This window comes from Aquila chrysaetos, chromosome Z (assembly GCF_900496995.4).
Source record: "Aquila chrysaetos chrysaetos chromosome Z, bAquChr1.4, whole genome shotgun sequence".
NCBI classification, from domain to species: Eukaryota; Metazoa; Chordata; class Aves; order Accipitriformes; family Accipitridae; genus Aquila; species Aquila chrysaetos.
In genome coordinates, this window is record NC_044030.1 from 41,102,954 (window position 1) to 41,130,802 (window position 27,849).

The window sequence follows — 27,849 nt, forward strand, 5'->3', positions numbered from 1 at the left end:
TTTTTGGTTTTTGTGTGGATGGACACGTACATAAAATGCATTCAAGCATGCATGCATAGCATGAATATTTGCCCTCTATGCAATCAACTGATATAGTATACTTGAAGTAGTTTCATTAGTTCATTCTGTACTATAGTGGAAGTTATTTTATTTAATTCATTGTTCATGTCATGTTTTTAAAGTGCTTCAAACTTAGACTTCTCACCTAAAATACAGACCTGATTCTCACAGTCTTTATGATAGTATTACTCAGAATAATTTAAAAAATAAATTTAGGAATAATGAAGAGTAGGTACTATCTAGAAGAACTTCCAAGTGCTTGCATCCTTTCACAAAGCAACTCAGCTTCAGTCACTTGCTGTTTCCTTCTGTATCTGCGGAGATAATGTTGATTCCAGTAAATTTGCTGGTTGAAACTCTGGGAAAAAGGGCTCAGCCAGGCACAACTGTCATGTTGGAATTTAGGCAATTAGGAAATGGCTATTTCATCCAGAACCTCAGTAATTGTGTCTTTTCAGTAAGGTAGTAACTTAAAACTCATTTCTCTTAGGACACATCTGTAGACAGTCCTTACTTTTCTATGGATTTCATATTAGCTTAATGAAATATTAAAACAGTTGTAAAACTAGATGACTCATGCTGTGTGAAGCTTCATTTTCTTTCTTTTGGAAAAATAGTAAAAATGGTTAGAGAAAACATTAGTCTTCAGAATACATATTTTAAAGGATCAGTAAGTGAGTTACTTTTAAGAAATACTAGATGGATTTCTGGAAGTCACATTCCCTCACAGAAGTGTCTTGCGGTTACGTGTTGCTAGCTACAAAACTTGATTTTCAGAAGTCAGTCCAATATTTTTAAAACTTTTTAAGTTCTACAGGTGGCAAGGTGTATTAACAAGGGAACATACAAAGAAACTTAAAAATGGTAACTGGACTGGAAAGGAATATTGTACTGTGCATCAATCTGTTCATACTCTTAATTTTGTAGGGATTGCTTAGCAGTGGGCTAGCTGTAATGGAGTGAGATTAAGAGAGAAAAAGTACAGTGGTCACCCGAAGAAGCTTTCTACCCATGCAATGTGTAAAGTTCTTGCAGTGATTCCTGTGAAAGTCAGAGAAGCAATAGCTCAGGAAAAAAACTTAGACTGGGTTGGATGAGCAATGCTTCACATTCATATTTTACCTCTCAGTATCTTGGCCTGATTTACAAATACTAGGCCCATCAAGTACTGTAGGCTTATCTCAGACTTGTTACCAGCCTCTGGAAAAGAAAATGGCAAGGGAGCATGGGCAGAGATGGAAGTGCAAAAAAGAAGACTGGCAGCTATGGAACTTTGTGTTTTGACTCCATCACCAAATAGAAGTGATTTATTTTTTTTCCCATTGAAAGGAGGTATTCAGCATCAGTGTTGCATATGAAAAACACAGTGCAACTTGTTAAAATTTAAAGTATTCCTTGAATAGTGAGTGATTCTTTGGGGAATTTGTGATTGCTTGTAGATATTTTTGGAAATGTAATATTCAGACCTTTTTTGATTTGACTGGCCTTACTTATGGGGTAAAACAAGGTGAAATTTTAAGAGAGCTTATGTGTGAGGAAACTGGGTTGTTGTTAAGCTAAGATGGTAATGATTTTTATATCTTCTTGTTCAAGATAAGTTAGTGTTACATTTCTTGTGATTTCAGACATCATGTTTCTCTGTAATGCATCTGCATATTTAGGGATGACTTGTCTTAAAAGTGGAAGAATATCATTAAAGTATATAGACAAATTTTATTTTACCTTATCCTAAGTGCATGTGTAAGCATCAGTGTTTCTCTCCTCCAGTTTAAACTGATCTTTGAAAAATGGATAATGTTTCAGATTGCCACTGCAAAGAAGAGTAAAGGTTGTTTCTGTGATTTCCCTGAGAAATTCTATATGTTAACTTTACAAAATTTTTTTAATCACTTGAAATCTGAATTTAATTGATTTCATCTCTGTCTTGCAGTGAGATACTGTTCTTGTAAGTATTTTTTTCCCCTTAAGGTTTTGATACATGTCCTCAACTTTAATAGTAGTTCAAACATACTTTGTTCAGAAAAGCTGAAAGTCCTATTCCCTTGTTAATAGACTACTGTACTGCTGTAGTTGCACCATTTGTAAAATGGGTGCAATATACTAACCTTTTTTCAGAAGCCTCTGAAAAGTTATATATAATATTGCTTTCTCTGTCTAGAATGAATTGGTGACTTTAGTAACCTTTTATTATTTTGTCTTCAAATTGGTAAATAAATCTGTTTTTCTGGTTTCAGTGTGAACTTGCCCTGGAAATGTCTGGGCTAGAGTTTAACTCTTCTCCGTAAGAGGTAGTGCTGATATGTGTTATCCCCAAGCTTTGGATTATTCTTATCCAGGGTTTTGGTTTAGACCTATCTTTAGTCTCTATCAATCCTAAACAATGACAATAATAATTTTTTTTTTCTTTTTGTTTTTGGGTAATTTCCAGAAATGGAGTGAAACCTTTCCTCTAAAGCACGCACCAGAAATCATTGTGTAGTTTGGATTTTTTCAGCAGTTTACAAATCTGGGGGTAATGTAGAGATGTTATTCTAATCTAAACCCTGGACATTCCTTGGAAAAAGAAAACCACGTGATTTGATTAGACTTCTCACTTCTCTGCCAGTGCACAGAGACTAGCAGTGTGCTGGAAAGAGGCATTTCCCAGGGTGAGAGCGACTGATTTGTATTAGCTCACTGCCTTCATTCACCATGGAAGTGTTCCAGCTACTCACTCTTACTGGGGGTGTTATCTGTTTCTGTACTCTGGTAAAATGCATCAGATTTATGAAATATATTTTCCCACATATCTGGAGTGCTTTGCCTCAGACTTTCTTTCGATCGCTGGGAGAATGGGCAGGTAAAGGAAACTTACCTTCTTATAACTGAGTGGTGGATTGTTACGTTACAAATCAGGAATGTTTTTTCTTGCATTTCCTTACGCTGTCCCTTCAGAACAAAACACAGTTTCCTCTAGGTGTGGTTTGCTTAATTTCTTTTTGTTTTCTCCTACTAACTTCCAGTTTATGAGCCTGAAGGTTTTGTGTACTTGGAGAGAATGGCAAAATAGTCAAACTGGTAACAGTTCACACACCTGGTGTGTAGGTGTGAATTCTCTCCCTTTTCCTACTTCAAGGTTTGTTCTCTGCTGCAAATGCATTAGTTTTAATAGCAGTGCCTATATCCTCAGTTTTCTGATATGTGAAGCAACTAGTTTATGTCTAGCATATGGTCTCTACTTTTCAAAGGAACTTTTCTTTGTTCCCAGTGATGTTGCTGCAGTGTGTTTTTTCTGAATGGGTCACCTATCCTTGACTGTATCATTAACAAGCCAAATCTACTCTAGCCTAAAAACTTCAAAGGCTGCGACTTGGAACTACTTTAAAAACAAAAATTACACATTCTTAGAAAATAACAGAAATGTTTAATAAACTCTTCTTCCTAGTGATCATTGATGTTTTTCTTAAGCTTGCTAGGTTATCAGTAGGAAGCAAGAATGAGCAGGTACTACAGTTTCTGAGTTCCTGGGCTACAGATGTCACTGACAGTGGCATCTTGTTAAGAAGTGACCCGGTATGCTTGTGCTTTGTTCCTTTCCCCCGCATTAGAGACTTGATGTGACTGGATTGGATAGATGTTTAATAAGTACATCTCACCATGGATCAATAAGAAATGAAATCCACCCCTGTACAGGAGACCTGCCTGAATACCAGCTGCTTCTGAAGCAATACATAGGTCTCATTTTGATTTAAGTGAGGCAAGGGCCTCCGTTCTGTGCATGAGGTGAGGAGCAGTGTGTGGAACTTTCTGTGTAAAAATCCTTGTTTCCACTGCAGGTTGGGAGACTTATTTCCTTTAATGGACATTTTATGCTCTGTCCTTTTTATAAACATAAAGTCTCCTGGGCCCAGTAAAATTCGTAAGGCTTGGATGATTTGCTGTATCACATGGCAAATGAGATCCTGAAAATCATGAAAATTAAAGTTGGCAGGTGGAAGCTTGTTTCCCAACAGACTCTTGCTTTTCATCTGCAGGTCTGCTAGAAGGCTAAAGATCCACTGCTGCTTCACTGAGGGGTCTCTTTTCTCTGTGAAATGAGAGAGTAATTACCCTTCTGTTGGCAAAACCCTAACCATTCAAAATCACCTTTTTTCCCCAGTGTTTCTTGCAGTTTAGAAGTCCTTAATCCACATTTTTTTTTATATTGACTCATTTTCCATTTGCTCTGAACTTAGCAGGTTTACCTTGGAATTGCTTTAGTGCTTTCCCACTTCATTTATTTCTTCTTCCTTTCTAAGGTGATAAGGATTTTATTTCTGTAGTTCCTTTTCGGTATTTGTTTGTGTAACACTTAAGGTTCAGAGTGCTTTACAAATGCCAAAGCTTGTTTACTTTCCCAGTAATACTAAATCCAAAGGTAAACTAAGTAGGACAGCTCTGAAAGAAGAGTGTTTTATAGATGGTGGTAAGTTTGCTGTGATGTTTCCTTATAGACAGATTTCATGTGTGAGAAAGTGTTATATCAGCTTTGGTGATCAGTTAGTCCTTATTTCCTACCATTCTTCCACCAGCATATAAGTGAAAAACATGCAACGCAGAACTTGTAAAATATGTATATGGAAGAAAATTCTGCCGCCTCTTAGGCAATTGACTTGTTGCTTGTTGTTGACTCCATTGAAAATGAGAATAAAGAGTCCCTACTGCATCAGATAGGTTACTGTGGGGACGGATTTGCTTTGAAGACAAAAAGTGCTAAATGAAGTAACAAAAAGTGCTAAATGAAGTAACAAAAAGATGAAAAGGTCACAAGGAAAAAATTTTTTAAAAAGATTGAGTCTGTGCTTCAGTAGAAACATTTAGGTTGCAGTGTTCAAGAAACGCAGACGGTGAAGATTAAAGAATTCGAGAAAGAACAAGCTAAAGAGCTCCAAATGTGATCCTTGTTCTTTTTACTTTCTCCAGTGGTCACAGGAGCAGGAGATGGGCTTGGAAAAGCGTATTCCTTTGAGGTAAGATAGATTACTTACCCTTAAGTTTATTTTAACAAAGTGGCAATTGCTACCCCTTCATCAGTCTCTGCAAGTTAGTAAAACTATTCTAGGATTCAAAGCCACTGTGACAAACATGGTGCTAATCCTTTGCCCCTGTATGTGCAGAATAGCATTAATCAAGTTCTGAAAGGAAGCTGGTGCTGCATTTCAGAGGAAAGTCATTGATGCCTCAGTGGTCTTATCAGACCAAGGAAATAAAATGAGTAATCCAAAAGATTTCACATTGCCTGTCCAGGGTAGGAAGTCTCCTAAATTGTCCTTTTTTCCCCAGTTTTGCAGCTAATCTGCTTTTTTACTTTCAGTGGGGTGGTCCAGCATTAACATACAAAATTTAATTTTCTAGCCTTTATACTTTCAAACATATTTTGAAAGATGTATCTGAAACAACAAATAAAGGAGAAATCTGTATAAGTTAATATAAACTACAAGTTACGGAAATTATCAGGAAACCTAATGGTTTAATTAAGAATCGGTAGCTCTAGGAGGCTGCAGGAGGAGAGAGGAGGTCTGTGCTGCCCCTGTAGCTGCTGCTGTGCAGTCCCTTTCTATTCACCTGTGCTAATCAACACTCAAGGCAGGGTGGCCTTGTACTGTCTTGTGCCAGCCTTGCTATTAGTGATAATGACTGAATGGTAGATTTTCTCTTTGGTGCCTTCATCCAAAACTGGCACCCTTTCTAGAAGCTAAACAGCAATGAAATATGAGTTGTTTCCATCAGAGCTCAGGCGACCATGTGAAAACTAGCAGCCTGTAATGTGCAAGAGTTCAGATGTGATGCCTTCTGCTCGTAAATTATAAAATCTGTCTAACAGGAAAGGAAAATGAGTTGGCTTTTGAATTAATTTACAGGATTTTTAAGCTAGTCTTTTCAAGTGTATGCATTGTTTAAGCACCTACCGCATGATTTTCAGTTCTGGGAATGGCAATACAATAATTACTTTTGAAAATGCATTGAATGTAGGAAGCACAAAGATGAATACCAGGTATTACAGTTTAACATTTGGCATAGTTCTGATGAAGATCACAAGCTCTCCTGTGGGAGAGAAGGGAAAATGTTGCCTTCTGTCTGCTCACTGAGTTGCTGCAGTGATGAGCAAATGGGAAGGGTCTGATGAATACATAGGTCAGAGGAGAATGGGATGGGGTCAAGACAGGGAGAGGAATCATCAGAAATTAAACATTTATTTAACACCACGCCTCTGGGTGTAGTCACCTGTACACACAGCTTGCTGAACTAACTTTCTGTGTGAGCATCTGGTGGTATTTTATCCATATGAAGGCTGCAGGAACCTGTGAATATCTAGATCAGAGCTTTTGTCATTGTTCTGCTTCCTTTGTGCTGTATGGGTTATGCAAGAGTAAAGCCCATTTAAAAGACTAGCTATAGCATGTGAATGGTTGCTTTATACCATGAGAAAAAATAAAACTACTGTATTTTTTTTAAAAAAACTTGGCTGAAACTGGCTAGATTTTGTGGAACATTTGCTCATTATTTTTGGCTTTTGTGGGATGACTGAGAGCCATCTTTATCCACACTGAGATGTACCTTCCTCCCCAGGTGGTCCCTTTGATTGAAGCTGCGCTCAGCTACTGCTCTGTGGGGCAGATCCCAGGGCCACACCACATGAGCTCAAAGCTTGGCACTTTATCTCTCTGGCTGAGGTCAAAACACACACTTGTGTGTGGCTTGTGGATAAATAAATCTGACCCTGCTGTTTTAATATCTCTGTGCCTTTGGAGTTTCTGGCTCAGTACTGCTGTCTTGCTGGTCTGGTGTCAGGATACAAAATTCTCTGATGTTCTTCTGGCATAGGTTGCTCTGGTGTTACGGGCTGATGTGAAGGCAAGCCTTGTTTGATGGCCACAGCATCTGTTCTTCTAGAGTTTGTGCTCCGACACCAAGTGATGAAATTCTTTCTGACATCCTGAGCTCAGGTGTGGGCTGATAATGATTCACAACTGATGTAAAGGCTCCACAGTTGTTGATAGTATATGGGACAGGGGACTAAGGAGAGCAGTTCTTGTGTTTTGGAAGGCTAGTGTGTTGTGCCTTTCTCTGTTTGGTGTTTTATGTGGAACTCCCAGTAGGTGGTTCATTGGGTCAAACCCAGCAGACTGAGGTCCAGGCAAAGATTATAATATTTACTGGTTCAGTACCCTTATTGCCAAGGCTTATGGCTAGATACAGGTCTCTGCAAAGTCTGTAATCTCAAGAGCTTGCTGGGGCTGTGTAAAGAGCCCGGTAGCTGTGAGGTTTCAGAACACTACTTTATTGATGCCAGGACACAGACTTTTCAGAGCAAATTATTGTCCCTATAGTTTCCTGAGCTTGTACTGAGAGGCAAGCACACACAGAACTTGAGTTTATACTCTTCTGCATGGAAGTCCAGGCTTCCACAAAGGCTCTGTCTCTATTTCTAGCACGTCAGGGTGATTTTGAAGGACTGGTCTTCTTGAGCATAAAGACCCCAACCTTTTAAATGACTGCTGTGATGTCAGACTACTGACATTTTGGATCTTGTTTTCTATACTTATTTCAAAAGCTAGGTTTCTGTTAGATCTTGTCCATTAGGTCTTGGGCTGATGGGGTTTAGACTCACCAGACTTGTAACAAGGAACAAAAACAAGTCAACTGCGATGGTGCTGCTAGGCTGTCACGTCTCTACTCAACTGTTAGCGTTTCAGGTACTGGTGCAGTCTTGTTTGTTCTGTTTATCTGATGTAATAACTACAGATGTGCTTTGACATCTGTTACTGACTTAGCACCTCAGACATACTGGGTTTGTGGGCGAGGTCATGCCATACTCAGAGATTTGTGGTTTAGCCTCTGCACACTTCTCATCTGATGTCAGGGCACAAGCAGGATGTTGGTGGCTTACATGGTCACCATTTTTGTTAATAGTTCATAACCCTCTTACAAGTCAGGCCAGTGCTTGTGTTTAATCAATGCTTTAGCAGACCATTTTGAGGCAGGCACTGCGGTCATTTGTTAATACAACAGTTTCTCAAATCTTAAACCTTTGTTTCATTTCCTGAAATCGTGAGTATAATATAAGCTAAATATGATATGAGTTTTCCTGCTCCAGTTGCAAACCTATTCTAATTTCTCCACTTGTTCTTGGATTTATTCCTGGAAATACTGCTCTTCTACTTGCATTGCACAGGTGCAAAGCTAGCAGAAAGCTTGCAGAATCCTTCTGCCCTGTCATCTCAGTCCTGGTCTGCTGCACCAAAAAGGGTTGAAAGATTTGAATCATAGAGACCCTACTGGTCTGAACACCAGGCAAGGAAAGAAAAGGGCTCAACCACTGAGGCCATATCAGCACAATCCTGGAGAAGAGAGAAGAATCTCTTTTGTAATACGTAGAAATTTACAGTAGGCAGCTACAGATTCCATAAAGCATTAGTAGGGATTTTAAATTATTACATCTAACGATCCATGTAGAGTATAACCAATTTTTCAGGGTAACTGTAGTAGCTACATGCATGGTTTGAATCTAAAACCTGTGTTTTGCCTTTCGTGAAGCTTTATTGTTTAAAAATTCACCTCGACTGAGCTGCAAAAACAGGCTAGAAAATACAGAGTGACTTTGTACTAATTTAATGTAGGTTTAAACTTTTTAACGATGAGTTTGCAAGATTCCAGAGTGCAGATCCTGCTTGATCCTACTTCATTATTAGCCCCATTTCTAAATGCCAAGTTGTCATAATTCGTTATGACGGGAGTCGGTGATGATCTTACATTTTGGCAGACTGAGGTTCAGGAGCAATTTAGTCCTTTGCCACTTGGAGTCAGGATTTCCTAACGCAAGCAGGTTCATGTTACACAGTGCTGGGAGCCAGTGCTTATTCTTAACTGTGAGGGGAAATACCATCCTCTAACGTTAAAGCCTTTGCATGTTCAGAAAATGCTTTGTGCTAAAGTCGTCTACCCTAAAAGTTACCTTTATTTGAAATGTGGTAGTGTTAAACCTGATTTAACCTTTCCCGTGCATAGCCAGGAAATTCTTTGCTAAATGTAGTTCTTTTTGTTTGTTGAGATTGCATTTAAATCTCACGGTAGTTGCAGTGTCCTACGAAACCTATTTCTGAAAAGGATGCACGTTTTCTATGTGGGTAAGGAAGCAAAAGAAGTGCTCAGGTGTGTAGCCTCTTTTGCCTTGAGAAATAGCTGCTGCAGCCTTATACTTCTGATTAGTCTGGTGTACAGCAGCAAGGGAGAGTCCTCTCACCCAATGGTTAATCATTTTATTAGGTTGCCACAAACATGTGCTTTTAGCTGAAATCCAATGCAATCTTAGCAGCATGAATAATTTTTTACTTAGGTTTTATGAGGGATTTTTTACCAAATGAAATACAGACACATAGCTGAGATGATACTGAGAAGCCCAGTGAAGCAGAACTTTGTTTTTGTCTTGTATATGACATGGTTGATATTTGGTCTTGGGTCTGAAGGCACAAAGTTAAAATAATTCCCATCCAAACACCCCCAAATGGCAGAAAGGAGCATGTGACCATTGAAACAGAGACCATGTCTCCGACTGGAAACAGCTTGAGTCAAGCTCATTGTGGACAAAGGGAAATCTGCCAATATGTATGCAATTAGAGTTCTCTTCCTGAGAACTTCAAATGGAGCCTTTAAAACAAGCTTTCAGAACTCCTGAGCATCTAAGTCTGTGCACCTGTTTTTGGAGCACTGGTCAATTACATTAGACGATCTCCAAAAGCACAGAATTGTGAGCATGGTCTTTGTGCTGAAAATGCAAGTGGTTGCAGCTGATGCATTTAATAGGTGGTCTGCCCCTTGTACTCTAGGTGTAGCAAATTTTTGAACACAGGTCCTTATTCCTTAACATTCTGTGCATTGTTTCAGAAGAGCCCAACAGGACAAACTGTTTCCCTCAAATAGGTTTAAGGAGAAAGCGTTGTGAGGAGTCAGCTATGGAAATGAATGGGTCTTTGGTGTGTGGCCTTTGCTGGTTAGTTTCTTCTTCTAAGCAAACCTGGTACTTTCAGGTGACATTGGCTTCATCTTTTGTGCTGACTAATTTAGCTCCCTTTCTCCTTGCTCTCACGGGCATTTTTCTAGTTTCAGCTTTATCTTTCTTTATGCACACAACTCTGTTCGGCTTCCACTTGTTAATAACTTAGTTTCAAAATCTGGAGCCATGTTTCTCTCTCAGGCTTTGCCTAAAACTCTTTAACTGATGGGAATGGGAGGCCTCAGGAAAACAGGAGAAAACCATTCTCTGTTTGTTCTGCATTTGTTCTGCATATGGTAATACCAAACTGACTATAAATGGACTGTTGTGTTAAATAGTGTTCACAGCTATAAACTTCAACTGTTGCCAGCATCTTTGTGAATGTACATTTCTGTACATTCTGTATGTACATACTGTATACATACATACTGTATTTTGAGTTTTGATGCAGGGACTTTACATTCGTTCCTTGGTTTCTTTTTTTTTTCTTTTTTTTTTTTGTTTTAGTTTGCATCTAATGGAAAAAAGTTAAAGTTTATACATCTGACCTGTGTCAGATTTTATTTCTATTTTTAAAATATGAATAAAGTCCAAAGTCCAAATCCTTTCAAACTCTTGAGCCTTCAATTCAATATGCTTAATCTACTTCCTCCAGATAAAAAATGTGAGGGTGGATGGTGATGTTGTAAAATGGCTGGGAAGTCATCAACATATTCGGCGTCCCAAATCCAAGTAGAAATAAAAATGTGTTTCTGGGAACTTTCATGTTGCTTTCATTCCCTGCAGACTTTCATTCATTTGAAATTGGCTCAGATTATTTATTTTTCTTCATATTATTGGGATTTGATTGTTGTCCAGCATATTTTTCTTGTAAGGGTCCAAGATTATACAGTGAAGTAGATGTTTTGGAAGACTGTTAGAAGACTGATTATTGTTTGGCCTGGTTTTAATATCTGTTGTCTACCCATTAGGCAGGTGACAGGTGAACAAAAGCAACTTAAAAAATCCATGATTGCTTTTATTGCAAAACTGGAAAAAATGGAAAGATTCTCGTCACCTTACTCTTTCCTAACAACTTTTATATTCCTCTCCTGTAGCTGGCAAAACGTGGATTAAATATAGTTATGATAAGCAGAACTCTTGAAAAACTGCAGAGAGTAGCCTCTGAAGTTGGTAAGTGTTTGCCTCAAATTTATCCTCCTGTTTAGCAGGCTGGCTTTACATGGATCTGATGGTCTCTTCCCTTGGTACGGTACCTATTACAGTAGGGCTCCAGATATTGCTACAGATATAGCCCTAGGTATTACTCCAATTTTTGCTATTACTGTGTTTCTTGAACCCTTCTAGTTAAGGATTGCTTTAAAAATATAAGCTATCATTCAAAAAGCATAATGGATTTAATAAAAAAAGTGAATGTGGGTACTTTACTGCTTCATCTGCCCTTAAAATCTGTAAATACAGGCAAAGAGGATGTAATACTAGAGTTGTTGGAGGGATCTATGAAACAGTTTATGCTTGGAAAAATAAGGTTACCTTTAGGCTAGTTGTTGGAACATGGCAAAGGAGGAGTAAAAATGATATCAAGGTACCTGGTTTGGATTTGGTTTGTTTGTTTGTTTAAGGTTTTCGAGTTACATTTGGCTTTTGATAAAGCAGTTAAAAATAATGTGTCTTTAGAATCAATGTTCCCTTTCTTTTCTTTAAAGGAAATTAGCCATTTACTCTGGGGAATGACTTGTTGCAATACATTAAGATCAACGGTTAGGATTTATTTAGGAGTCAAATTAGTTTATACCCTCCGTTAACTTTAAAGATTGATGTAATCAAGGTTATTCTTCCCACTGTCTCTTTTTCTATACATGGCTTCTATCCACCAGATTCCTTGATTCACAGATTCTTGTGTTAAGCACGTGTCACTCCAAGAGTACACCTCTGTCAGAAAGACTTGCCTTTAAGCAGGCTTAGCAGCTGACTCTGCAGAGTATGAGGTCCAGGATACTTACCTGCAGAGAGAGCAGTGCATCTCTTTGCAGATACGTGGCAGACTTGAAGTAGGTGAAAAAGTCTGTAACTTCTGAACCTGCAGCTGCCAAAATCAAAGATTGGACCCTGAAATTTTCTGTCCAATTTCCCTCCCTTTTTTTCCAGGGATAGGTTTATTTTCCCTTGGGAAGCAAGGGGTATCAGAGGAGGAAAGCACCGACTCCCTAAATAGTCCCTATAAGCAGTTGTATCTATGAGACCAATGTGACTGTGGCCCACACTAACCTCTCAAGTAAACAGCCATAAAAAAATTATTTCTGTGGGAATTAGGTCAGGTCTGGTGTCTTTGTTGCATTTCTTTGCAGCTAAATGTTAAAGAATTACAATAATAGAAACCTGAAGAAAAAAAGGCTAAAGAGTTTTTATAGTTTCTTTGCATTGTAAGTTACAATCAGAAGCAAAGAATGAAAACAGTAAGATTCCTGAAACTAACATAGCTAAGTAGAAAAAAAGTGGTGGAGGGCTGGAAAGATGACATACTGTCAATTCCTCTGCACTGTAATTTATTATAAGGCCATCCACTGGCCACCTTCCTAATTGAGGCCATACTGTGCTGAACTGCACAGCAGCATGTAATGAAGGACTTTCACGTCCTGGAAGGTACTGCTGAGATAGCCTACCTTGGAAACACTCCTACACCTTGTGCAAAAGTGACCTGTGACTTTTTGCATGTGAGGAAGCTTCCCTGACTGCAGCAGTGTTATCTATGTGATCCAAGGTGCTGAGAGGTGGATGGTGTGACCCCAGGAGCAAAGGCTACACTGATCAGGTTCCCGCGCTATGTTCAGCTGGGTTGTGGGCATAAAGAGTCTTCCCCAAAGTTTTCTGAAACTGGTGGCAAATCCCAGTGAGATCTTTCCATTGTTTTCAGTGGGTTTTGGCTGAAGCCCAGAGTGACTCTTCTGTTATCTATTGTGTCAGGTTGGAAATGAGTACGTAACAACAAGTAGATGGCACAAACAAAAGTAAGGAGAGGAAGATACAGTGATGAAGAGCATAGAGTATCTGACCTGGAGGCCACTGAAATCAGCAGGGAGCTCTGGATGTGGGCTTACCTTAAAGCTTTAGAAATGTTCCACTGATTCCAATTTTCAGACTCAGGCTTTACTGTAATTAAGCTAAGCAGTCATTGGGAAGGAAGAAAAGTTAAACTTACTGTGCTGTTATGTGAGTAAATAAACAACAGAAACCAAAAATGAAGCAGAAACTTAACCAGAATGATTGCACTATTTTCTAAATTTTCTAACCCTCACTGACTTTTTCTTTCTAAACTGCTTAAACAAGCAGTAGCTCGCTCCAAGCAGCTATCATTACTGTGAACTAACAGGCGAGGAGATTAAGGCATAGAGAGGGAGAGAAAAAAAGTTTCTTGTAGGCTTTGTAAATTTGTTGCAGGACTGGACACATTGCTCTTGTTTTGTTTTTTTTTAAGAGCTACACCATGTATCTTTTTGCAGTTACTTGGACACCATAATTAAAAGACTTGCCTCCCTTTTCAAACTGATGATATTGTTTGCCTAATCATACTGTCACATTCAGTTTGGATACCAAAAAAATAGAAATTAAAAGAGTCTAAGCTGTGGGTAATTTCAGAGACCTCAGTGTTTAGCTTTCCAAGTCCTGTGGGGCACAGGTGTGCGTGAGAACAGCTTTCAGAGCTGGAGCAGGCAGAAATCCACAGTAAGGAAAACATTTCTCTAAAGCAGCACTGGAATTGAAAACCAGATTTCCATCCACTCAGACTGCAAAGCTCTTTTAGAATGAGATAAAAGATAACAAAGTAAGTCCTGTGGAGGGTAGACAGAGAGGATCATTTATCCTGGTTTCGGCTGGGATAGAGTTACTTTTCTTCTGAGTAGCTGGTACAGTGTGTTTTGGATTTAGTGTGAGAATAATGTTGGTAATATGCTGATGTTTTAGTTGTTGCTAAGTAGCGCTTCTCCTAAGTTAAGGATTTTTCAGTTTCCCATGCTCTGCCAGCAAGCAGGTGCACAAGAAGTTGGGAGGGGACACAGCCAGGGCAGCTGACCCAAAGTGGCCAAAGGGATATTCCATCCCATAGAATGTCATGGCCAGTATATAAACTGGGGGGGAGTTGGCTGGAAGGAGTGGATCGCTGCTTGGGAACTGACTGGGCATTGGTCAGCGAGTAGTGAGCAATTGTGTTGTGCATCACTTGTTTTGTATATTCCAATCCTTTTATTATTATTATTGTTATTATTGTTATTATCATTATTACTTTCTTCCTTTCTGTCCTATTAAACTGTCCATATCTCAACCCACAAGTTTTACTTTTTTTTCCTCGATTCTCTCCCTCATCCCACTCGGTGGGGGGGAAATGAGTGAGTGGCTGTGTCCCCTCCCAACTTTTTGTGCCCCTCCAGCCTTCTTGCTGGCTGGGTATGAGAAGCTGAAAAATCCTTGACTTTGTATAAACACTATTTAGCAACAACTGAAAACATCAGTGTATTATCAACATTATTCTCATACTGAAGCCAAACATAGTACTATACCAGCTACTAGAACGAAAATTAACTCAATCCCAGCCAAAACCAGGACAATTATATTTTGTTATTATTATTGTTAGTATGATATTTTATTTTACTTTAGTTATTAAATTGTTCTTATCTCAACCCATGACTTTTTTTTTTCTGATTCTCCTCCCCATGCCACTGTGAGCAAGTGTCTCTGTGATGCCTAGTTGCTGGCTGGGCTTAAACCATGGCACCATTACAGCATCTGTACTGCTCATTTAACACATTTAGTACTGTGGTTGTGAAACATTGATCAAACCGTAATACCAGGAGATTAGAAATGATGAAATGCTATTAAATGCACTTCTTTTTTATTTCTTTTGCCTACATTTCCTGACAAGCTGTACAGGCAGAGCTACGTCCTAATTGAAAAGTTATACCTTAGAATCTACTTATATGACTGGGGTCTGTACTGTTTGGCTGTTAATGCAAAACAAACAAACAAAGCCATTTCTGTAAGACATAAAAATTATTGACAACAAGGGTGGTTGGGGTTTTTAGGGTTTTAGGGGGATTAGTGTTGGATTTGGGGGTTGTTTTTTTGTTGGTGGTGTTCGGTTTTGTGGTTTGTTTTTTTTTTATTGAGAAGAAATAAATCTGTATTTTAGGAAAGACAAGGTGTGTGATCCTCAGAAAGCAGTAGAAAATACAGCTGTACCAGTTAAACTAGCTGAGCATGCTAATGAATTTGGGTTAGGTGATGCAGGAAGTAGCTTATCCACCTCTCCCTCCTGAAATTACGCCTGTTAACATGAAACAAAGCAGTGAATAAAAAAATCATCCCACACAGTTGAGAACAAATTGTACCTTGCTCCCACTAAGACCTGTGAAGGTGCCAATTCATTTAGCTGTCCCACCTGCTACAGGTTCAGTTTCCAATCTGCTCTACTGGGCCCTCTACCTCTCGCCCTTCCTGAGCAAAGCAGGTAACAAGCTGAGATCACTGACTAGCATAAAACAACCCACTTGGCATATCCTTCCTTCGTTCTCAAGGCTGTTAAAAATGCCTGTTGTGTCTTGCTGATCCCCTGAGGTAAAGCATTATTGCTCAGGACTGTTTTCCCAATATGCACTACTACATAACAGAGCACTTGAGGGCCTTGACCAATTTTATGAGTGCTCTAGTAACTACTAGCAATTCCCATGGTTTTGGTTTTGTTTTGTTTTGTTTCACTGAGTTTGTGTTCTCTGGTATCTTCTGTCATCTTTTGCAGTTCTGCTTTTACCCTCACTCTTTTTGTTTCTTCTCTATTTTCCTGTTATTTCTGAAACTGAGTTATCTTGTATTTCTGAGGAGATACATTTCTCCAAGAGACTTTCAAAATGTAGCCAGAACTTGTGTTTTATAATCTAACAGAACTTTTTCCATTTCTCCCCAGTCTTAAATCTTTTTTTAACCTTTTTCTGTTGTTAAAATAACTTCTCATTCAGCTCTCCTCTCTGCAAATTTCCACTGAATATGAATGCCATCTTAGCCTGAGTGCTTCTCTCTTCATATTCAAATTTTGCTGTAGTACTTCAAAAGGGTCACCTCTTTCCACAAAGATCAGTTCTTGTGTCATCAGGCATTCAGTTTGCTACCTCAGGTTTTCAGAATATATTCATAACTCTCTAAATAGAAAGGGAGAGTTTCTGGCAGACTGCATGTCCTAACCAGCTTCATGCTTCATGCTGATTTATTCTCTTCTTGGTAAATTTCAAAAGGCAGCACATTATCCTATCTGACAAGTGGGATTCCCAAGTGGTCTGAGCTCAGAAGGAGTTAGGTGTATCATTCTTAATGATATATTTTATAACACATCAGTTTAAACAACTCAGTTTGAGTTTTTAATTTTTCTTAAATTATTTTTCTCTCCATTTTTAAAAAAAGACAATAACATGTCCTGGTGTTTGAAAACCTAGGCTTTTTGCTTCTGGCACACTTAGGACTTTTTAAAAGAGTTGGAATAGCTTGTGTCTTCAAAGACTCTCATAAATCTTTGTCACAGAGAGGGAGAGACATAAGAAACATTGAAAGTTATTTTTTGGCTCTCTCCTTTCCAGAATTGTTATTGTTTTCTGAAGAGCTATCCCTGGATAATTCATTTATCAGCATGATAGTTTTATTGTTTTTTAATACATTGTTTTATTCTCAAATGAGAGAGGAAAGCCACCTGGAGTACTTGTTTGTTGGCTGACAGTGCTGGTTGCAGCAGTACAGTTCTGTACAGTCAAGGGGTTGCGGAGAAAGACCAAATGGTTTGTTTGATACCCATTTTTACATTGCTCTAGTTTTGGCTGCCCTTCTGATTGCCCGCAAGAAAGATGGCCACGACATCACTACACTTTTTAAGACTGTCTCATTTTGTTTGTAGAGCTCTTCAGTCAGAAGGTCACTGTAGGTATCTGCTCCAGCTGTTGCTCTGTTCTTTCCCACTCACTGCATTTATACTCACAATGTCCTTTTCTTTATAGTTGTACCATTCCCCCAGCCTGGGACCACGAGGGGGTCATTTGCCACTAGAGTTGCTTTTATAGGTTGAAGGTTCAAAGGGTGTTTCATCCCTTTCATACACACAAACGCAGCTTGGAAAGAGGGCAAGAAAAAGGGCACCCCTTCCTCCTTTCTTCTGTCATGGAGACAGATGTCCTTTAAAATTGCACGTAAGACACAGCCTGCATTTCAGGTCTGGAGTCAGAGTGTTTGCTGTTTCCTCAGACTGCTTGCATTACTGGAATGGCGTAAGGTGGTTGAGACTTGCAGTGTATCGAGGGACAAGGAGGAACAACAGGAAGGGAGAAACTTTCTCTCATCCTCCAACTCAGGCACTGTTCTGTTGGAAACTGGCCTGCTGGACCCAAAGCCAGCTTTCTGCTAGCCTTGCTCTCCTGTGGGAGCTGGTGCAAGGCCTCTTCCTAAGCTCTGATGCACACCAAGGAATGAGGCAAGATTTCTGGGTAGAAATCAGTGAGTCTGATTCCTATTCAAGGCAATGCTCTCTGTCGCCTGTATGATAAAATCAGGCTCCAAACAAGCAGAGATGGTTTCCCAAACAGGACCCAAAGCAGGGTTTCTGCCAACCGCATTCATCTGAATTCCTGCCACTTGCACTGAGTCTGCAACTCAATTGTCTACTGACATTTCCAAGCTTCACCTATCACTTTTTCAGCAAACTTCATCTGGATTTCATGTTGCTCATAAAACTTGAAAGCAGGTTTAGTAGCAAGAATTTACAATGTGAACATCTAGTTAGAAGAGACCTTACTGGGCCCCTTTAATGGAGAATCTTGGTTTTAAAAATGAGTAAATAAGAGCCTTTACCTCTTTTCCTCATGAAAGTTCATTGAAAATATGAACAGCAATAAATCAACTGCTGAGAAAAATGGTAATGTACAGCTGGGCTCCACTCCTGCATAGCAATGACACTGGAAAAATCACACACATTTCCTTTTCCCTTCTGTGTAAATTGACCTTGTAAAATTTAAGCTATACGCACCCACCTCCCCCCCCACCTCCGAGCCTTTTAGTCCTGCAAAATCCTGGGGAAGGTTCAGTCTATGGGAGTGCAAGTGTCAAAACAGCAGAGGAATTGTTTGAAAATAATGCAGAAAATACTTCATCACATCCAGCCTTGTTTTCCACTCCTCCTATGTAAAAAGAAAAGTTCTGCTTATTAAAATGTTCACCTTATACATGAAAACACTTTTAAACCATTCTGCAAAACTGTGCTTATGTAGAGGATCTGGCACCCACATTCACTTGTCTAATGTATGCTGACAGTGTTCATTTATAAATATTATGATAACCAGGGTAGAAGTCCTGTGTTATTTATTTCTGTTTGTTTGTTTGGGGGGCTGTGTGTGTTGGGGGGGGGGGTTCTTACTGAATGACCAAATGGTGTTTAGATTTTGTGAGGGGACTTCATTTGATTTCAGGGCATAAATTCATCCTGTATTTGCCAGGTCATTTCCCTGAAAACAACCGGGTACATTGTGCATGTTTTGCTTGTGTTGTAATATTTCTTAAAGTAAGAAAGTTGAAACAATTGCTTACTGTACAGCCAGCATTACTAAATGAGACATCTGATTGTTTCTCTCATTACTTAATTACAGCTCCCCCTCTCTCTGGGTAGATATAAAGGGGTTTTCTAATTTTTTTTCTTAATTACAGAGCAGGCCACAGGTCAAAAGGTGAAGGTTATCCAAGCTGATTTCACTAAAAATTCGGTATATGAGAATATTGAAAAAAGTCTGCAAGGCTTGGATATTGGTGTTCTGGGTGAGTCATTAAGGTCTGTTAATTGAAGAGTATTTTATGGCTGCAGTGTATTAAACAGAGAATTGTATAAATGATGTGTCGTAATAACTTGTTAGCCAACAGTTAAAATCAAGCATATAGCTGCATAATGCATTTGAGCATTACTTATCATGAACAAGTTTTAAAAGTGAGTTAGGATTCTCCAAAAGCTTCCTGTTTCTCTGTGCAGTGGCTTCTGTACTGTGAAACCTCTTCTGCCACTTTATAAGCAGCATCCAGCTTGTGGGGTGACTTCTTCCCTATTTGGCATCAAGGAATTAATTTTCACTATTGTTTTTTTTTACAGCTACGTGCAATTCTTATATTCAATCTGAAAAGAGCCTGTGGCTAACACTAATTGGCACAAGCCATGCAGCAACAATGAAAACACGGGGGTTTTGGAAGTTGTTTGGGGTTTTTTTTGGGGGGGGGGCGGGAGAAAATCATCCTTTAATAGTGAAACAAAGGAAACAACAACAAAGCACAAACAAACAAACAAAACTCCAAACTGTAGCAACAGACTGTTTTTCTGTTCCCTGAAGTCAGCACTGATCAGTGTCAGTGACTTCAGTGAGAAGCTCCTGGTTCTCAAGGAGAAGCCATTTGTTTAACTGGTTGAACTATGTGCTTTGTCTAGATTTGGTTCTTATCATTATATTTCTTTTGATTAGTTAACAATGTTGGAATGCTTCATAATCCTCTTCCGTGCCGTTTCCTTAATGGACCAGACATAGATGAGGTAGGATTACTCTGTGGGTTTCTACTTCCAATACAACAATGAGGAATTGTAATTCTGTTTAACAAGGGACAGATTCTGCCTCTGCTACAATCAGTGTGTATTTAACTATTCAGTTGAGTGGGAAAAGAACTGGGCCTGAAGAAGCATATTTTGATTTGTTTTTAATGCTCAGAGGAGCTTGCAAGAGAAAAAGAACAGTAGATTTCAGCCCAGTGGCAGCAAGCACCCAGCGATAGAGGGGAGAGCGCAGCTGGCTGGCCTGGTTGTACCAGGGATCAGCAGCCACTCTGGCTCACTGCTCACCTGTATTGTAATGGGGTCCAGCCTGGTCACAGCCATAGCTGAAGTGTTGGGTTCTTGTTAGTATTATTAAAACTTACTTCCTTTGGAACACCATTGCTTAACTATGTGGAAAAAAAAAAAAAAAAGAAGAAAAAAAAAGAAAAAATAAACCTCATTTAAACACAGTTTACTTTGGGGGGGGGTTAATTTATACATGTATAATAATTTGACAGGATGGAGGATGTGATCAAGTTTTTCACTGCCTTATTGTTATTTACCTCTATAGTATTAGCCATGGAAAAAACCCCCAGAATTTCTAAATGAGAGTCTCCTGCTAGCAGGATCCTGTCTCAGGATCCATTCAGTCTATATATCATCATCTATCACAAATCAGAGATCCCTAAGCAGGCTGCTCCCTTCAGAGCTGCCGCCGTATGATGGCATCTCTGCTGCCGCTGCTACCACTTGTGTTTGGTTTCTGGTCTTGGGGGGCTATCTCTGCATGGCAGTGCTTTCACTGCACGGAGGGGCTACCTCTGTCACCGAGAGCCACTCGGTCTCTGCCTGGCACCTCTGCAGTCTGTTGTCTGTGTGCAGCCAGCTTGGTTTGCTGGTGCCGTCACTGCCTGGACACCGGGCTTCCAGCTCTCCCCGCGTGCAACGACGCGGCTGGGCAAAACGGAGGGCACGGAATCAAAGGGATGCAATGCAGATTTGAACAGCGTGTTTAAAATAAAATTCATCGGGACTTACTTGCCTTCGAGTGCCCCACATCGTAGGCACAGTCAGTGACAACTCGGGGCAACCTAAGCAGCTCTAAAAGCAACTGCCTTACTGCCTTGCTAGAAAGCTTTCCAGTTGGAATTGCTAGCTTTGTTTCCTAGATAAGCTACAAACTCTCTGAGTGTGTTAACTGTGAACTTAGTGTTTTCTTGGTTCCCGCAGAACCTTGTCAACTGCAACATTATTTCTGCTACAAAGGTATGTGACACACTCGCATCTATCTGCAATGTATTTTACTGGAAAAAAATTAGTGCCTCACGAGAATGACCAGCTAGCTTTCCTGTGTATTTTCATTTAATTTATCAGCAGATAGTAATTTTCAGCAGGATTGTCAGCATTATTTTAAGGACCCCATCTGTGTCTCCTGCCCATGAAATATTTTTATTAGAGCTGACTGAAAACATTTTAACACAGTTGCTTGGTTGAGACACATTGTTACACCGCAGCTGAAACATTTTGCAAAAACATGTTAGTTTTGGTAAACGGGGATTTGTTTCAGAATCAAAATCTTCAAGACAGGAAGATCTGCAGTTTGACTTTTTGCACTGTACTTGCATTTTTTGTCACAATTCTGTTCTGCAAAAATATTTTTGTAGCAGGGCAGGACAGAAACTGAAGGAGCTGACTCCTAATTCTGTATTGTTACCTCTCGGTGCTAATTTTCGTTGGCTACTTCCCTTACAAGAACAGTTATGTTCATGGTTTCCACCTCTGATTAAGATTTGTATTGCTCTGCTGTTTGCAAGCAGCATGGTAACATGAATAAGAGCAGAACAAAAGCTTTGTAGTTCATCTCAACCTTGGCTAATATCTTTCTAAACATGACATGAAAATTATCAACAGATGTTCATCTTTCTTTGGCTAGCAAACTTTACATCCAAAATTTGTCCTGCTGCTTAATGACTTCAGGTAGTAAATCATGTAATATCAGTCATTTGAAACAAATTCTTCCATAAAGTAGTTTGGTGAACTTCCTACTCCTAGGTTTTGTTCTATTTATACGTCAAAAGAACAGAAATACCTGCAATATCTGAGTGCTACATATATATGCCTCACAAAAAAACAGGCGAACATTTTGTACCCTCTCAGTCTGGATACAAAAGGTTTCTCCCTTTATCACTTCCCAGCTTACACATACCTGAGAATCAACCTCTTCTGCTTCACCAGGGCATGGGGATTCCTATCCCCCTCTGCTGCAGCCATGTCGTTTTCAGTCTTTCACGAACATTCATTCACCTTCCTCCAAAATACAAAGAATAAATCATGCTCCTAACAAGCATTCCTCATGGTTAGGTCCAAATCATCTTTATATCTGTTTGGGTATTTTTTCTCCCCTCTCTGCCTTGATTTCCTGTAGGATCCTGCTCACCACTTCTTGCAGCGGGATGCCCGAGCTCCAGCTATTCCCAGCTACACAGACGTTAGCAGGATTTTCAGCACTGCAAAAGCAGGACCTTTTCCCATGCTTTCCGCTTTATTTGGAAATTCCCCTTCACCCAAGCTGATGTGACCTAGCTGCATTGTTAACCTTTCTGAAAATGAAGCTTGTGAACCCCACCCTGCTCCTACTATGCTGTTGTGCACAATGACACTACTGAAAAAATAGGGAATTAACAAGGATTGAATTAAGCTGCATCATTCATTTGCACTATTTTTCATTACTGCCCTTTACAAGTTAGGTCACACTCTTATCCTGAGAAGATTCATACATTATGTGTGTTTTTATAAAAAGTCAATAGTATGAGTATGAATTCCCTAGGGACTTAAGGTAACTATGAATAATACTCTTCAAATACAACAAAGAGAAGCAGATTTCTTACCTAAAAATGGATTTAATTTCACTTTAAAAATCATAAGTGTGATTAAGTCTATTGCTAAAATAAGAATAGATGATTAAACAATGAGCATCAAAAAGATCCTAAAGCTCTTCTTGGTTGCAGAAAAAAACGTTGTCTTTTCATGATTTTCTGCTATTTCTGGTCCAGGTAGAGCCAGAAGTGAAAATACAAAAATGCTGTGAAGTTGAATTTCCCTTACAGTTATGATTCAGTATTGAAGAATGATGAAATTCAGATGCTGTTGAAAATCTTTGGATAAGCATAAGACTTTCACTGCTTGGAAGACTAACCTTTGGAATTTTTTAAAAATTCAGATGATTTGCAGGCCATTAGCATTTTGAAAATGTTTTCCAAAACTTTGAATCTGCCACATTTTAGCTATTTGAACATATGTATACATGTGTCTGGGGCTTGAGCAAGTGGAAAATCTTGTGAATAAAACAAGATCAGTTGAAAAATGCAATCAGAAAGAGGGAGAATAGATATAATTCTTAACATACTTGTCTTACAGATGACAAAAATAATTTTGAAACAAATGGAGACAAGGTAAAAATAATTTTTTCTAGAACTTTCAATAGCTTTTAGCTGCTAAGGCCAGTTTATTTGGTGGTAGCTATGCTTTTTCATTATTAACTTCTGCATTTTACACTATGTCAATCAGTAAGGTTTCTTCTGTTGCTGTTAGTGCTGTGTGAATGAATGATAGGATCTACCACAAATTGTCAGTCAACTGTAGAACAAGACAGAAAATATAAAATATACATCTGTGCGCAGTAAAAAACATGCAGGTGTTGCAGAAATAAAATGACATCTGATGGGTCTAATTAGGCAAGAAGCAGCATTTGAATATACTGTCATATTCTTCTAAGAGTGGTAGCTATGCTTGGAATAATACTTTTCAAGCTCTGGAAATACCTGTACTGTCCCAGAGAGATTAATTCAGCTATGCAATTAAGGATCCTTTTTCTCCTTTTAATACAATGTGTATTTTAGACATGGGGGTCCTCAAACCAGAAGTTAAGGTCTTCAGATGGAGTTTCTAGAAAACATTGTTAACTACTGCATTTTAGAGGCCAGTGCATGCTTTTTGTTTTGGCAACAAAATAAGCTCTTACTCTTTAATTGTTTTGTGGTTGTTTTTTTTTTTTTTTTCCTGGTTGTTGCTAAATGAATTGTTTTTAGTGATTTGTACAGGGAGTTGTGAATAGGGAAGCTAAAATAACAGATGCATGGAGCAGGAAAAAGAATGTGCTGGCTAATGAGCAAAGGGGACCTACCAATTACTTAGAAACATAAAATCTTTCCTCTGATGGCATTTTTTTCTCTGTTAAGATGTACAATAGCATGTGCAATGTTTCCATGGTTCTGATTGCACTAGGCATTTAAATTTCATTTATGACATTATTCCTAGCTGGTTTAGACTTAATTGCACCTAACTAAACTGTAAAAATTGGATCCTTTGAAAGTGTAGTGTACAGTATAATAGGAGAGGTATGCCTTCGGCGGGCAGGGGGAAGTTGTTTTCCACTTGTGCAGGCTTTAACTATAATACTGTCAAATGTAAACTGAATGTAACTGTTCAAATTAAATTTCAGACAGAAAGGTCTTATTCTGAATCTGTCCTCTGGTCTGGGTACTTTCCCTTGCCCATTATACACAATCTACTCAGCTTCTAAGGTAAGTCTTTCACATTGCTTTATAAAGAAATCCCCATCAAATGTTTACCAAAGTGTTTGTATCAGCAATGCAGGTCCAGGTTTTCAGGACATAAATCAGTGTTGCTCCACTGAAATAATGAAGTAATGTAAATTAGCACTAGCCGAGAACTAAGAATCAGTGAAGCTATGTAAATGAAATCTGGCTGAAGGTATATCTGATGATTGGAACATTTTTGCTTTTGATTAAATAGTATTATACCAGTGCTCACAACCTATCCTCATTCTGGGAAATGATGACTTTTACCAGGCTGGCTTAGCTAGTTTACTCAAAACTGTAGATGCAGTTTTGCTTATGGAACCAAGAATAAAATTCCTGGTAAGTGGGTGGTGCGTTGCCTGACTTCATAGATTTCACTTTGAAATTTTGCTCTGGATTAAAACCCCAGAGCTTATAAAAATGAGGAGTGAATGATTTTTACTGAAACTCCAGAAGCAATTTGCTCAGCTCAGGTTTGCTTCCGATGAAAAATTCTAACAATATTTGCTTGAACATGGCTAAAGTTCAGCTTGGTAAGAAAAAGCTAGTTATTCTTGGTAAGAAAGTCTAGTTTTCCATTTCCTCCTTCTCTTTTTAACATAAGTTTCTCATTACTCAGAACTTGAACTACATTCAAATCAGACAATTTTAGCTCCTTTAAAAAGTTTAGTCAACGTTTTTTCAAAGTGATATGGTACATTTGTTGGACTTCTTTCATTCTTGGCTATTTTTTACCTTTGTTTTTTTTTAATGGACTTTTTTTTGCAATGCCCTGAAAGGAAACTATTTTACATGTCAGCAGATTGATGTTTCATGTAATATCACAACACTATTGGTATTTAAATTGTAAGACGTGTCAAGTGATGGCTTCAAAACTGTCATTTTTTTCTCCTTAGTAGGAGTTTTATATTTCTAATTACAGAGGAATGATCTAACGTTGTCAAGTTTCTGAATATTTCTCAAAGTTCTAACTGCTAAAACCAGTCTTAGAAGAAACTCAACTTTTACACAAAGAAGTTAGTATATGCATACTCTTCATGGTGTGGAGAAAAACTAAGAAAGGTAAACCTTAAAGGTTGAAGCTGCAAACCCCCCTCCAAATTGCCAAATACCTGACTTTGAAAATCATATTTGTAGGCTATGCTAATAGGTATACACTGAAGTCATGAGTTGTATTTTGCTCCTCTTTTTATTGCAAGAGATACAGCAGTGTAAGTGTTGAACTGGGAGGGTAGATGTCAGCCAGAGATGAGAGCCACATGAAACAATAGCTAGAATAAATGGGACTCAGGTATTTATATCTCTGCATTTTCATAAGCGTGACAAAGCTTTCAGTCCAGTCTGCAGTAGTACTTGTTTTATGTCTGGCTTGGGCCAATGCCAGGCTCCATCTTTTCTGGTGCAGATAAAGAATCAATCTTGCCATTGCTCGTGTGCACCAGAAGAAAATGTGTCTTGAAAAGTTCATTTCTATGTTTTTCACCACTGCACTGTGCCTTAGGTTGTATGATGGCCATTTTTATTAAGCACCTGCTTACACATATTTGTGAGCATATGTGAAAGTACTTAGTTTCCTATGCTAATGTTATTTTGTTTTATCTTATCCTAGGCTTTTATAAGCACTTTCTCCAAAGCACTACAAGCAGAGTATAAGGCAAAGGGAATTATCATACAGGTGATGGTATATCTTGCTGTATTTGCCTTAATTTTAACAAATTCTTCAAGAATATCTCAGATGCCTAAATCTGTATAGTGTAGACAACCTTGGGGAAGTGTTGGGTGACACTGTCAAAGCTCTGTCTCCTCCCTGTGTGCAGCTTTTTTCCTTATTCCACCGTAGTACCATTACTTATCCCACATAGTGCCTTAATCCATTGCAAAGATGTGTTACAATTTGTCAGATGCTGTGGGATTCTGCAGAGTGAATGGCCTTATGTAAAAGTTAGATGACATTACACCATTATTATGATTTCTTATTTTAGGTAGTGGCTCCTTACAGTGTTTCTACTCCGATGACAATGTACCAAAAACCCGGGCTTATTACAAAGACAGCAGAAAAGTTTGTTAGTGAATCACTGGATTATGTCACCTTTGGAGATGAGATTTTTGGATGTTTAGCTCATGAAATGCTGGTAATTGAATTTGATACTGTGTAAATGGGTCCCAAAGGCTGAACCAAGGCTGTCTGGGCTCAGCAGCTGCTTTTCACTGATTTCAGAGACCTTAAGGTTGGACATCAAATGAGAAACAGTGAATAAGTTGTTAAGGCTAATATGGCACCAGTAAACTATGAAGGGAGGAATACACAAGTAAAGCATAGTGGTATCAGCACAGTGTGGCTTTCTCCAGTTTTGTGTCTTGAGCCGAGCTCAGTTTGATATCTGGTTAGTCTTTATCCTTTTTCTTGCTGCCTGCTTTCACGACCCTAGTAGGAGCATTTCTGAGACCCCTACTCCTTTATAAAAATGGGCCAGCAGATTTAAAAGTTATTAGTGGGGAAGGGGAAGGACATAAAACCAGACTGTGCTATCACATAAGCATCATTTCCTTAGGATATCAAGCTAACAGAATAAATATTTATACATGGCAGCTGTTAATGATGAACATTAAATGAAAGTATAGGGAAGAGAACAGATTTGCTGAAAACTGAGAGGAATTAACATTTCCCTCTAAGAGAAATGCATATACTGAAAGTATAAAGTAAAAGTTTTTGCATTTGCTGTTTTCTATGACCTTTCTGAATACTCAGTTAATTTCTTTCAAGACATTTCTATAACGCTTTGCCTTTGTATTGTTTTTGCTTGATTATTCCAAAGGCATGCGTCCTGCAGTTCGTCCCTTTATGGGTGTTCCACAGTGACAGAATTCAAGAAGCAGTCCTGCATGCGTTTACCAGTTATCTGAAGAAGAGGTGGAGGAACCCCTAACAGAGTAATTTTTTTTCAGAAGACGTGCAATGTGAAACCCCAGCAGGATGCATTTTACTATGTCTGTGTGTGTATGAATGTGGAAGGAATCAAATGAGTTTGAGCCATAGCTCCATCCAAATCACATATCAAGTGATAAATGATTTGGTCCAGTGAATCTCTTAAGTAAATTCCTTCCTGTCCCTTTCCAAAGACCATAAAATTTGCTAGAGCTGTTCCAGTGACTTCTGTAGGCTTCAGATAGGTTCTAGGAAATATATGATACTATTTTAACATAAGCTTGGAGGCCACAAATATTTACGCTTATTTGATGTTCACAAATAAAATAATTTGCTTTAATTCCAAACTTGTTCACAGTGTATTTTGATGCTTTCAGTGAGTGTTTTATGTCTTTGGTTTCTTCTGAAAAGGCAAAGAAATTTGGAAGAAGAAAAAAAGAAAGCTTTCAGAGTGTAAAGTACACATGGGACCTTTGGAATACTGCAACCTTAAAAAATGTATTTCTGTCCAGAGCCTGTGAATGACTTCATCCTCTGCAATATGTGATATGGGCTGGAGGAGGCAGGAGCACAAGCAAATATATGCAGTAATTCTACCTTCCTGGATGAATCCAGAAGGCAAAACTTTCATTGTAGATACCTATGAAGATCATACTGGGTG

General features: G+C 38.8%; 1 protein-coding gene across 1 annotated transcript; it reads left to right on the plus strand.

Annotated features, from left to right (window-relative positions):
• The first annotated feature begins 107 nt into the window (after positions 1-107).
• HSD17B3 (hydroxysteroid 17-beta dehydrogenase 3) lies at positions 108-27,535 on the plus strand. Its single transcript, XM_030004176.1, has 11 exons — positions 108-2,899; positions 5,002-5,048; positions 11,170-11,245; positions 18,800-18,907; positions 19,597-19,664; positions 20,892-20,927; positions 23,079-23,113; positions 24,163-24,244; positions 25,872-25,937; positions 26,245-26,394; positions 27,079-27,535. The coding sequence occupies exons 1-11, from the start codon at positions 2,752-2,754 to the stop codon at positions 27,187-27,189; spliced, it is 927 nt and encodes a 308-aa protein (XP_029860036.1). The 5' UTR covers positions 108-2,751; the 3' UTR covers positions 27,190-27,535.
• The last annotated feature ends 314 nt before the right edge of the window (positions 27,536-27,849 follow it).

What these genes read in the sequence shown, in the direction of transcription:
- HSD17B3 (XM_030004176.1), top strand. Translation starts at nt 2,752, where the DNA reads ATGGAAGTGTTCCAGCTACTCACTCTTACTGGGGGTGTTATCTGTTTC. An exon ending in GAGAGTAGCCTCTGAAGTTG is followed by an intron (nt 11,246 to 18,799) that starts GTAAGTGTTTGC and finishes TCTTAATTACAG; the next exon opens with AGCAGGCCACAGGTCAAAAG. An exon ending in CAAAGGGAATTATCATACAG is followed by an intron (nt 25,938 to 26,244) that starts GTGATGGTATAT and finishes TTCTTATTTTAG; the next exon opens with GTAGTGGCTCCTTACAGTGT.